Genomic DNA, 12,633 nt, shown 5'->3' with positions numbered 1-12,633 from the left:
TATAAGTCAATATCCAGCTCTTTAGGAGTTTACAGATATGACAAGGGAAATACCAAGGCCAGGTATCCATCCACAGACAGCTGTTTCAGGGTGTTGCCCCTCATCAGTGTGGAGTAGGATTCTGGCTAGGGGAGAGCAATGCCTAATAGACCAACATCACGAAACAATCACTGACCTCAGGGAGACCAGTCAAAGAAAACACTGCGGCAGCCGGCAAAGGCGCTCAATCAGTGAAATCCTAGGTGCAATGCTCCCTGGGAAATACGAATATGCAAATAAAGTCCGTGGAGCCTCATTTAAGAGTCTCAAACACAGGACTAGCCAAATCTTCCTCCAGGGAAGGACCCAGCCAAGGAGTGGCTCCTTTCAGAAACCACCATTACCACCATATTAAGTGGCCCTATAAGTCAATATCCAGCTCTTTACGAGTTTACAGATATGACAAGGGAAATACCAAGGCCAGGTATCCATCCACAGACAGCTGTTTCGGGGTGTTGCCCCTCATCAGTGTGGAGTAGGATTCTGGCTGGGTGGGAGCAATGCCTAATAGACCAACATCACGAAACAATCACTGACCTCAGGGAGACCAGTCAAAGAAAACACTGGGGCAGCCGGCAAAGGCGCTCAATCAGTGAAATCCTAGGTGCAATGCTCCCTGGGAAAGAGGGACCGTTATCACCTGGGAAGTGTCCAAAAGAAGCTTATTCTGGAGATGCAGGTATGCAGAAGAGAAGAGTATATTTTTCTGTAGGGGAAGGACTGGACATGGATATAGCAGTTATTCAGGTCACGACTGCAGTCCTATCCCTCCCTTACACGTGTATGAAAGTGTTAATATTGTTATTGTCACCACCTTGTTGTCAGGTGTCCTGGGACCAGGGGCTCCTTCCCTTTCCCTAATACTAGGGGAACTCTAGCTTGCCTTATATCCCAGATTACTTCTGATGGTGAAGATGCTGGAGCCATGAACCTTGCCCTAGCTCGTAAATCCGCCCTCAGTCTGCACCCTTCCCACAAGAGGGGAGTAGTAGTGTACCGTAATACACCAACCAGACTAAAAAGGTAATACAAACAGGGATAAAGGAAAATACAAATCATACAAATATACTCACACACACAACAGAGGTAAACACCGTGGAGTAGAGGATGGGGAAAAACCAAAGTAGGAGGAGAAGGGGATTAGCACACACACTAAATCTTGCAACAGTCTCGGAAAAATTCACCAAACGCCTCCTCAAAAAACCACCAACCACCATATCCAACCATGTAGCATACGCTAGCTTTGACAATGAGTGCCAGCCAGGGCTCAGATTATATAGGAGATGGGAATGGCTAACAGTGAACAGATCAGAGCCTTTATGCAGGAAAGCTTACGAGAGCGCTCAACTGAGCAGATTAACCCCTGCACTGCTAAAAGAAACCTGCACCATTTACTATGAAGGTGAAGTACTTCTAATCAGTGTAAAAGTAGGAGTAATCAGATGTTGTGGTCTTCTGGCGACTCTCTGCTGAGGTAAACCCATGACAGTAATCAAGGCTGTGGTGATAATGAGGCTGCTGAAAAGTCTTCCATAAAAAAGTATATGTCTAAATTAGCCCCTGTAACCAATGGGAAAATGACACCATTTCTATTTTTTATATATAAATTGTGATAAGAAAAAAGCAATAATTACCCCAAAAATGTAAAATATTACATTTAAACAGAAAATCTCATTTAAACAATAAGTCATTTTCAAACTATACATTCCATTTAATAAATCTGCCTGTTAGTAGCTATTATTAAAACTTTTACTGTATATTCTCTACTGTATTTCAAAAGCCACTGAATTGGCATCTAAGGTGCAGCGAGATTGAAGGTGAGATTACAAGTATTGATCCAAATTTACTAGAAGAGAAGCTTTGTGAAAGATTCAATCCATTCCCTTTGTGCCAGAGTGAGCAATTTGTGCGAGATCATTGCTTTTGTCCTCTTCTAAATATAACACCTATAGCTTCCTATGATAACAATGCACATAAATGGCCTTTTATAAGCTGCTGAACATAACAGAACTGGCATGTAATAATAAATGTCTGGGACATGAGGCTACTTCATAGTGCTCTGTGCCTCATTATATGCAATCCAGCAATATATGTAGAAGGGGCACAGGGTCAGGTCTTACAGAGTCCAAAGGCCAGAAGACGTGGTTATTAGTAAAGGTGAATGAAGGGACCAACCTATTATTGGACCCTATTACTGTGGGTTTTTTAAGGTGAGTGTTTTCATTTTGTGAGCTTAAGTATACTTCAGTGTATTGCACCCGTCAGATCAATACTAAAATCAGTTACTTTTATATTATTGGATGAAATATGTGGTCGCTAAGGACTAGAAGTGAGAACTATTGATCCAGGTGTTGGATGAAAAAGAGATATAAGGCAGGGAAAGAAAAGTGAGTTTCAGAATTCTGCTCAACTTTTTGCTTTCTAGTTTATTTCTTATATTAAATTTGGACGTGATATAAATTCTTGCACTTTCTCGACAGTTTTATAATCCCAAAACAACAATGAAAATTAAAAAAAAAAGTTTGTAAATATAAATATGGGCAGCAGTTTCAGTATGGTTAATACTGCAGCCTTGCAGAGCGGAGGTCTTGAGTTCTAATCCCACCAAGGACAACGTCTGTGAGAGCTTTGCATGTTCTCCCCGTGTTTGCGTGGATTTCCTCTGGGTTCTCCTCTTTCCTTTCATGCTCTATAGACATACTGATAGGATATCTAGAGTATGAGCCTCAATGGGGACAGTGATGATGACGTCTGTGGAACTAATTGTGCTGTATAAGTGAGTAAAATAAATAAATCTCCTACCTTGCAGTGTCAACATGGTAACAGTATAAAATCATGTGATGATGGAGAATTGTCTGTATAAAATCATGTGTGTGACTATAAAGTGATGTGTATGTATAAAATCATATTTTTGTATATTTTGTGCATATAAAATGATATGTGTATGTAATCATACCTGCACATGGGCTTTTATAACAGTCTGCCCGTGTATGTGTGAAAAAAAAGATTCTTCTGTACTGTACAAAAGTAAAAATGTACTTCAGCTTGTAAAAATGTTAATGTGTCCCCATGTGTATATCTGTGTAACTGTTTCTGTGTATGTGTAAAATAATTATTAGGCATTTAGGGATTATTTCTTTCATAATATTATAAACTAAATATTTTAAATGTTAAAAAAGTTATAAACAATTAGATTCAAAACATGTTCTCCAAAAAATATTGTATCTATGTACTAATTTTGGTTCCGTGGCTATATCTATGTAGTAAATTTAAATCTGCTAGGATATCAATGTAATAAGAGGGGGATAGTGGAGTAATTGCTGTAGAATTACGAGCCTATTAGCTGGGGTGGAGGTGCCACCAAAAAATGAGTTGAAGGGAAGAAGAGTACTGTGGAACGATGAGATCACAATCAGGGAGCATATGGAATGACGAGGGGACTCCTATTCAAATGTTTGTTCTTGGGCTCATTGCCATCAAGTTATGCCACTACTGATACCTGTTATAGTCTATGAAGCACAAAATCCTGTAGATACAGTTGTGCTTAAAAGTTTACATACCCTGGCAGAATTTTTGCTTTCTTGGCCTTTTTTCAGAGAATATGAATGATAACACCAAAACATTTTCTCCACTCATGGTTGGTAGTTGGGTGAAGCCATTTATTGTAAACTACTGTGTTTTCTCTTTTTAAATCATAATGACAACCCAAAACATTCAAATGACCCTGATCAAAAGTTTACATATGTGGCGCCCCCAGGGGTATGGTCGCCACACTGGCCTTGCCTCCTCTAGGGGATGGTAATGCCAGGCTTGGAAGCAGTGATGGGTCTCTCCAGCAGTTAACCTAATGCATGCAACACAGTTCCACTCCAGGCCAGCAGGGGGAACTCTGAATCAGGATGAAGGGGAGGGGGTGCTCCCTGAGGGCTGAGAAGAAGGAGTGGTCAGTTAGTTGAAGGAGGTCCACGTGTGCAGACGTGTGGAGGAAAGTGGAGGTTGAGCTCCGGGTGGAGAGCTCCCTCACTGCAAGAGCGCAAGAACTGGAGCCTGGTCTCCACGGTGGTACGGATACTAACGGTCCTGCCACAGATACCAGAGGAGTAGGAGGCTGTAAATGCCCTACTCCCATCAAAGACTTTGGACACAACAACAATTGAATAGAGAGCCAGGACTCAAGAGAGGAGTCCCCGATAGAGGCTACAGCTGTCTGTCATACAAGTATAGTTCTAGGAACATCTGAAGAGAGGCATTCCAGAGTAACTAAGTACTGGGGTGCTTCACACCACAAGATGCTAGGAAGGAGACTGCACAGCCCTTCTGCTGAGAGAGAATCCTGATCTGCTTCCAGGCTAACCTGTTCCAACACCATCTGTAATCAGGACGCTGGACTGCATATACTAAGTAAAGGTACAGAAACTGCAACCGCTGTGTCTTGTCTGTTCCCTACGCTTCCAGCACTGCTACATCCCCGTGCCGGTTACATGTACACTGCCCTGGGACTACAGCTCCACCTGTGGGGAGCTTTTACATCTTTGCTGCACCCTACCATCAGTCCCTGTGGATCTGTATGCAGCGTTGGCCTAACACCATACTTGCCAATTACCACGGGTGGCGTCACAAACTATTCTACCATTAACTACATCTCCCCATTGCTTGGGCACCCAGGGCCACGGACCGGGTCACCGCTGCTGTGAAACATCCCCCTGACACCGGCCCGGTACCGAGTACCCCACAGCCCTGGGAGGGCGACCCACATACCCTGGTGATTTTTGCCTGATAACATGCACAGAAGTTGACAGAAATGGGTTTGACTGGCTACTAAAGGTAACATCCTCCCCTGTGACCTGTGTCCTTGTAATCAGTGTGTGTGTGCATAAAAGCTGAGTGAGTTTTTGGGATCCAGACAGACTCTTGGATCTTTCATCCAGCCACTGATGTTTTTGGATTGTGAGTCATGGAGAAAGCAAAAGAATTGTCAATGGATTTACGGGAAAAGGTAGTCGAACTGTATAAAACAGGAAAGAGATACAAAAGGATATCCAAGGAATTGATCATGCCAGTCAGCAGCATTCAAACTGTGATTAACAAATGGAAAATCAGGGGTTCTGTAAAAACAAAACAACAGTCAGGTAGACCAACAAAAATTTTGTCCCCCAACTGCCAGGAAAATTGTTTGGGATGCAAAGAAAAACCCAAAATTACCAACAGCTGAAATACTGGACTCTCTGAAAACTAGCGGTGTGGCTGTTTCAAGATGCACAATAAGGAGGCAGTTAGAAGAAAAATGGGCTGCATGGTCGAGTTGCTAGAAGAAAGCCATTACTGCACAAATGTCACAAAGTATCTCGCTTACAATACACAAAACAGCATAGAGACAAGCCTCAAAACTTCTGGAACAAGGTAATTTGGGGTGATGAGGCCAAAATTGAACTTTTTGGCTACAACCATAAACGTTACATTTGGAGAGAGGTCAACCTATGATGAAAGGAACATCATTCCCACTGTAAAGCACGGATTTGGATCGCTGATGTTTTGGGGATGTGTGAGCTACAAAGGCACAGGAAACTTGGCCAAAGTTGAAGGAAAGATGAATGCAGCGCATTATCATCAAATATTGGTGCACATGGGGCATACTTGGACATTCCAACATGACGACGATCCAAAACACAAGGCCAAGTCCACCTGTCACTGGCTACAGCAGAACAAAGTGAAGGTTCTGGAGTGGCCATCTCAGTCTCCTGATCTCCATATCATTGAGCCACTCTGGGGAGATCTCAAGCGCGCAGTTCATACTAGACAGCCCAGGAATTAACAGGAACTGGAGGCTTTTTGCCAAGAAGAGTGGGCAGCTTTACCATCTAAGAAAATAAAGAACCTCATCAACAACTACCACAAAGGACTTCAAGCTGTCATTGATGTTAGAGGGGGCAATACACGGTATTATTAAATGGGATATGTAAACTTTTGAACAGGGTCATTTGGATGTTCAGGGTTGTCATTATGATTTAAAAAGAGAAAACACAGAAGTTTGACAATAAGTGGCTTCACCCAACCACTAATCAAGAGTGGAATAAAAGTTGTGGTGTTATCATTCATATTCTCTGAAAAAAGGGCCAAGAAAGCAAAAATTTTGCCGGTGTATGTAAACTTTTGAACACAACTGTATGTGGGATTTTGATCTGAGTCATGTATCAAGCTCACCAATGAAAGTCTAAGGCGTCATCCGTGTGCTGGACTTTTTTTCACCGACTGAATTTGAGAAACCGCCATCATATTTTTTTGTCATATAAGAAAACTGATGAAACTTTAATGCTAAAAAATTACACATTGACCAAACACTATTGAAAATTGGCTCAAAAACATGGAGGAAACTTCGACCATTGAAACTTTGAGCTGCAGAGCCGGCTGTCAATTAAATTGTTGGGGCGTTTTTACAGTTTACATTTTAATTATTCCCCTTCCCTTGAACAAAAATGCCATGTAACCCAAAATGCTACTTTGCACAGTTGATACACATGCAGTAGGTTCACACGGCAATAGAGTGCAGTATGGTCGTGTGATGTATGGTTGATAAATTGACCTTTTAAAACTGGTATTTAAAAAATGTAAATGTGCCGATTATATAAAAGATTATAAGAAGATGCACCCCCGGTATTTCACCCCAAAAAAATGAGACAAGAAAAGCTTGTTAGTTTTGTGTTCCTACAAACAGACCAGCAACATGTCGCAGTGTTCGGGTGTAGTGTACGGGCCTAATATTAGACTATTACGATACATAAAGGTGCAGAAAAAAAGATAAATTTTAACAATACACACACTTATTGAAGGGGATTGATTTTACATTTTGTGATTCTTACATTTCGGGATTTGTCTGACTTCTGCTCTGTAAAAACAGAAAGTTGTATATAAAAAAAGGTTTATTCCACTCTGCAGACCCTATTATATCGTGTGTCCAGATCAAAATGAGAAATTTTGTAACAGGTATTCTTTAATAGTAAAACATACTTGGCTTTCTTTGTAAGTAACTTCTTCGAATCAGGATAGTGAACCAAAATTTCACCAAGACTCTTCTTATCCAGAATGAAAAGATTTGCGAATCCATGAGCCGCCACATTAGCCGTTCTGCGATTCCCTCCGCCGGCTGCTAGAAGACTGTAAGAAATATCAGTTCTTGATGTGATGATAAAGAAGAAGTGAGAGTACAGTACTAGCTCTCCAAATCATTTCAATGCAAGTTTTCGACCTGTCTTTCTGGTCTATATAGTGGAGATATCTATAAAGAACTTGGCACTCAATTGATGTAGGAAACAGATGATTTATTTGCAATCCACCGTGAACATATATGACATTTCAGTGGTATTTCCACTTTCCAGATGCAATGTTTAATGTATAGTTTCAGCATTCTGTCCTATTTTCTTCTATGACAATCTGTATATCTGAACAGAGTCTAAACTGAGACCGAAACGTCATATATGTTCTCTGTGGATTGCAAATAAATCATCTTTTTTCTATATCAATTGATTGCCAAGTTCTTCATAGATTTTACACTACGGATGGGTCTCCAACTGTGCACCTGGTGTCAGGAGTGTCGTTCTCTCCTACTACATATATACTGGAGATAGCAGGGGTGCTGAGGTAAAAAGAGGCTCCACACATAAAGGCCCCGTTACACGCAGCGATATTGTGAATGATACCATTGCTACGTCACCAGTTTGGTGACGTTGCAGTGATGTCGACACAACATTGTTGCGTGTAACACGTAGCAGCGATCAACGATCAGTTGACTGATCGTTAATCATTGCCTAATGGTCTGGGCCATAAATCTATCATTGGTCTCCCGCTGGGCAGCACACATTGCTGCTTGTGACAGCGAGAGACCAACGATCAGCAAGATCCCAGCGCCATACAGCAGACGCTGGGAGCTGGTATCCAGGGTAAACAGTGGGTAACTAAGAGCAGCGCGGCCCTTAGATACCCGCTGTTTACCCTGGATACCAGTGTGCTCACTGGTCCTGATCGGGTATCCAGAGTAAACAGTGGGTAACTAAGAGCCGCGCGGCACTTAGATACCCGCTGTTTACCCTGGATACCAGCGTGCTTGCTGGTCCTGATCGCTGGTGAGTATGCCTATGTGACAGTTCACCAGCGATCAGCTAACTATGTCCCAGTGATCCCATCCATGTCGGATCGTTGGTGGAATCGCTGGGACATTGAAGCTTGTACCGGGGCCCTTACTGTCCACCCTATCTATCTGATCTAATACTGGAGATAGCAGGGGTTCTGTGGTAAGAAGAGGCTGCTCACACTGATGTCCACCATGTCTCTCTGATCTAAGAATTTTATTTCAAATTCATTTTTTTTCACTTTCAAGCCCATTAATAAACTGAAGGATCTCACTGTCCTACATTCATACATGATGCCACATTGGTATCACATTGCTTTCATTGACATGCTTGCTCCTATTTCTACCGCTTTGAAGATAAGATGTAATTAACCTGATTTCTCCAAACACAGCTCCAGCCTTCAATGTAACCAGCACCTTCTGATCATCAGGTCCTCCGAGAACCTGCACAGCTCCTTGCTTGATGATGTACATTTCTCGTCCAATCTCTCCCTGTATTATGTTAGAAATACATAAATGTCATATCTGTGCTTGTTTGAAAATTGCAGAACAGAATTATATCCAATGCACAGACCTGAAAAAACAGCATATAACCCTAAAAAGGTATTATAATTATAACAAAGTTATTCTTTACATTCTCAAAAATTAATGCAATTTCCCAATATACCTTCTGTTTAAGATTTATGTTGAGCACTTTTGTGTGTGTATGTATCTATACATATATACAGGTGCATCTCGCTAAATTAAAATATCATCAAAAAGTTAATTTATTTCAGTTCTTCAATATAAAAAGTGAAACTCATATTATATAGAGTCATTACAAACAGAGTGATCTATTTCAAGTGCTACTTTCTGTTAATGTTGATGATTATGGCTTACAGCCAATGAAAACCCAAAAGTCATTATCTTAGTAAATTACAATGCTTTATAACACCAGCTTGAAAAATGATTTTAAAATCCAAAATGTTGGCCTACTGAAATGTATGTTCAGTAAATGCACTCAATACTTGGTCGGGGCTCCTTTTGCATCAATTGCTGTATCAATGCGGCGTGGCATGGAGGCGATCAGTCTGTGGCACTGCTGAGGTGTTATGGAAGCCCAGGTTGCTTTGATAGCAGCCTTCAGCTCATCTGCATTGTTGGGTCTGGTGTCTCTCATCTTCCTCTTGACAATACCCCATAGATTCTCTATGGGGTTAAGGTCAGATGAGTTTGCTGGCAATCAAGCACAGTGATATTATTGTTTTTAAACCAGGTATTGGTACTTTTGGCAGTGTGGACAGGTGCCAGTCCTGCTGGAGAATGAAATTTCCATCTCCCAAAAAGCTTGTCAGCAGAAGGAAGCATGAAGTGCTCTAAAATTTCCTGGTGGATGGCTGCGCTGACTTTGGTCTTGATAAAACACAGTGGACCTACACCAGCAGATGACATGGCTCCCGAAACCATCACTGATTGTGGAAACTTCACACTAGACCTCAAGCAACTTGGATTGTCTGTCTCTCCACTCTTCCTCTAGACTCTGGGACCTTGATTTCCAAATGAAATGCAAAATTTACTTTCATCTGAAAACAACACCTTGGACCACTTAGCAACAGTCCAGTTCCTTTTCTCCTTTGCCCAGGTAAGATGTTTCTGGCGTTGTCTTTTGGTCATTAGTGGCTTGACACAAGGAATGCGACTCTTGTAGCCCATGTCCTGGATACGTCTGTGTGTGGTGGCTCTTGAAGCAATGACTCCAGCAGAAGTCCACTCCTTGTGAATCTCTCCCAAATTTTTGAATAGCCTTTTCTTAACAATCCTTTCAAGGCTGCGGTTATCCTGGTTGCTTGTTCACCTTTTTCTACCACACTCTCTGAATGTATGGAGGAAGGTGCGGTGGTTAGATGAGACCATAATTGAACACTATGTCTGGCACCAAACCAACACAAACCACATCCCCACAGTAAAACATGGTGTTGACAGCATCATCCTTAATCCAACTGAGAATCTGTGGTCAGACTTGAAGTTTCCTGTTCACCTGAGGAAACCATCTAACTTGAAGGAGCTGGAGCAGTTTTGCCTTGATGTATGGACATAAATCCCAGTGACAAGATGACAAAAGCTCATAGAGACTTATTCAAAGTGATTAATAGCTGTAATTGTCGCAAAAGGAGACTCTACAAAGTACTGACTTTAGAGGGGTGAATAGTTATGCACACTAAAGTTTTCCATTATTTTGTCCTAATTGATGCAAGCTTCACAATAAAAAGATGAAATGTTTACATATACAGTAGTAGGCATATTCTTTGCATGAACTGTGGCAAGCCATAAAAAACCTTGAAAGTCCAGGTTGTGAGGTAGCAAAATATGAAAATGCCGAGGGGTGGGGGGGTAGTGGTGCGAGAGGGTATGACAGGGTAGATATGTATCACGAAGATTGCTTTCTTCCATGATCTAGAAACCCATAAGTTTCTCTCCAGCATGCTATTTGCTGAAGGAGTTAATCAGCCATGATAAGGGACGGGTTTATAGGTGAATAGGTCTGAGATGGGCGGGATGCCTACTCACATCGCCACCTCAAGGGTGTGGCTGGGATGTTAAATGCACAGCCACTGTTTCTTTTTCTCTGTCTTGTGTTTCGGAGAGGAGAGTCTCCACACGGTGGCTCATGGAGGAGCTGAAGACACATGGTGGTCTGATTGGGCGAACCCCTCAGAGATAAGAACTTTGCATCAATATAAACAGAATAAACACTTGAAATAGATCACTCTGTTTGTATTGACTCTATGTAATATATGAGTTTTACTTTTTGTATTGAAGAACTGAAATAAATTAACTTTTTGATGATATTCTAATTTAGTGAGAAGCACTTGTATATATTAGCATGGTGGATCAGTGGTTACCACTTCAGCTTTTTAAGTGCTGGGGTCCAGGGTTCAAAGCCAACCAAGGGCAATATCTGCAATAGGTTTTTATGTTCTCCCTGTGTTTGCATGGGTTTTCCTCCCACACTGTAAAGACAATAATGTCTAATGTGCTATAGAATTAATGGTGCTATATAAGTGAGTAAATAAGTAAATACAAATACAGCCATGGCCAAAAGTTCTGGCACCTTTGTTCCAGAAAATGAAGTATTTCTCTCCGAAAATTATTGCAATTACACATGTTTTGTTATACACAAGTTTATTTCCTTTGTGTGCATTGAAACAATACAAAAAGAGGAAAAAGGCAAATTGGACATAATTTCTCATAAGACCCCAAAAATGGGCAAGACAAAATTGTTGGCACCTTTCCAAAATTGTGGGTTAACTACTTTGCTTCAAGCATGTGATGCTCTTTCAAACTCTTCTGTGGCAAGTAACATGTGTGGGCCATATGAAAATCACACCTGAAACCAGGTAAAAGGGGAGAAGTTGATTCAATCTTTACCTTGTGTGTCTGTGTGTGCCACACTAAGCATGGAGAACAGAAAGAAGAAAGAAAGAAGAAAAGGGAACTGTCTGAGGACTTGCGAGCCAAAATTGTTTAAAAATATCTAGAATCTCAAGGTTACAAGTCCATTTCCAGAGATCCTTTGTCCACCGTGTGCAACATAATCAAGAAGTTTACAACCTATGGTACTGCAGCTAATCTCCCTGGATGTGGATGGCAGATCAAAATTGATGAAAGGTTGCAATGCAGGATAGTTTGGATGATGGATAAGCAGCCTAAATCAAGTTCCAAAGAAATTCAAGCTGTCCTGCAGGCTCAGGGTGTATCAGTGTTGGCGTGAACTGGCCGTCGACATTTGATTGAAATGAAAAACTATGGGAGGAGACCCAGGAGGACCCCACTGCTGACACAAGAGACATAAAAAAGCTAAACTGCAGTTTGTCAAAATGGACGCAAGTAAGCCAAAATCCTTCTGGGAAAGCGTTTTGTCGACAGATGAGACCAAGCTAGAGATATTTAGTACAACACATAATTCTACTGTTTACCTAAAACGGAATGAGGCCTACAAAGAAAAGAACACAGTACCTATAGTTAAACATGGTAGAGGTTCAAAGATGTTTTGGGGTTGTTTTGCTGCCTTTAGCACTGGGTGCCTTGGCTGTGTGCAAGGCATCATGAGATCTGTAGATTACCAAATGATTTTGGGTCGCAATGTAGTGCCCAGTGTCAGAAAGCTGGATTTGCATCCTGTGTCATGGGTCTTCTAACAGGACAATTACCCCAAATATACTTTAAGAAGAACCCAGAAATGGAAGGAAACAAAGTGCTAGAGTCCTGAAGTGGCCAGCTATGAGTCTGGATCTAAATCCCATTGAACACACGTGGAGAGATCTTAAAATTGCTGTTTGGAGAAGGTGCCTTCAAATATGAGAGACCTGGAGCAGTTTGTAAAAGAAGAGTAGTCCGAAATTTCAGTTGAGAGGTGTAAGAAGCTTGTTGTTGGCTATAGGAAGTGAAAGATTGCAGTTATTTATTCCAAAATGTGCAGCCAAATATTAAGT

At 41.4% G+C, this 12,633-nt stretch overlaps 1 protein-coding gene across 3 annotated transcripts in view; it reads right to left on the bottom strand.

The window, feature by feature from the left end:
• CNGB3 (cyclic nucleotide gated channel subunit beta 3) overlaps nt 1-12,633 on the bottom strand; it is a 226,683-nt gene that overhangs the window by 15,257 nt on the left and 198,793 nt on the right. For all 3 annotated transcript variants that reach the window (XM_073550539.1, XM_073550538.1, XM_073550540.1), the window contains 2 exons: nt 8,535-8,653; nt 7,045-7,191 (listed from right to left, as the gene is read on the bottom strand). In XM_073550539.1, coding sequence (XP_073406640.1) covers nt 7,045-7,191; nt 8,535-8,653 — 266 coding nt within the window. The remainder of the gene's footprint in view (nt 1-7,044; nt 7,192-8,534; nt 8,654-12,633) is intronic.

This window comes from Dendrobates tinctorius, unplaced genomic scaffold, assembly GCF_039654945.1.
Source record: "Dendrobates tinctorius isolate UK_male_01 unplaced genomic scaffold, ASM3965494v1 ptg000165l, whole genome shotgun sequence".
Classification (NCBI taxonomy): Eukaryota; Metazoa; Chordata; class Amphibia; order Anura; family Dendrobatidae; genus Dendrobates; species Dendrobates tinctorius.
The sequence above is the reverse complement of the archived record's forward strand: the minus strand, read 5'-3'. Positions and strand labels throughout refer to the sequence as shown.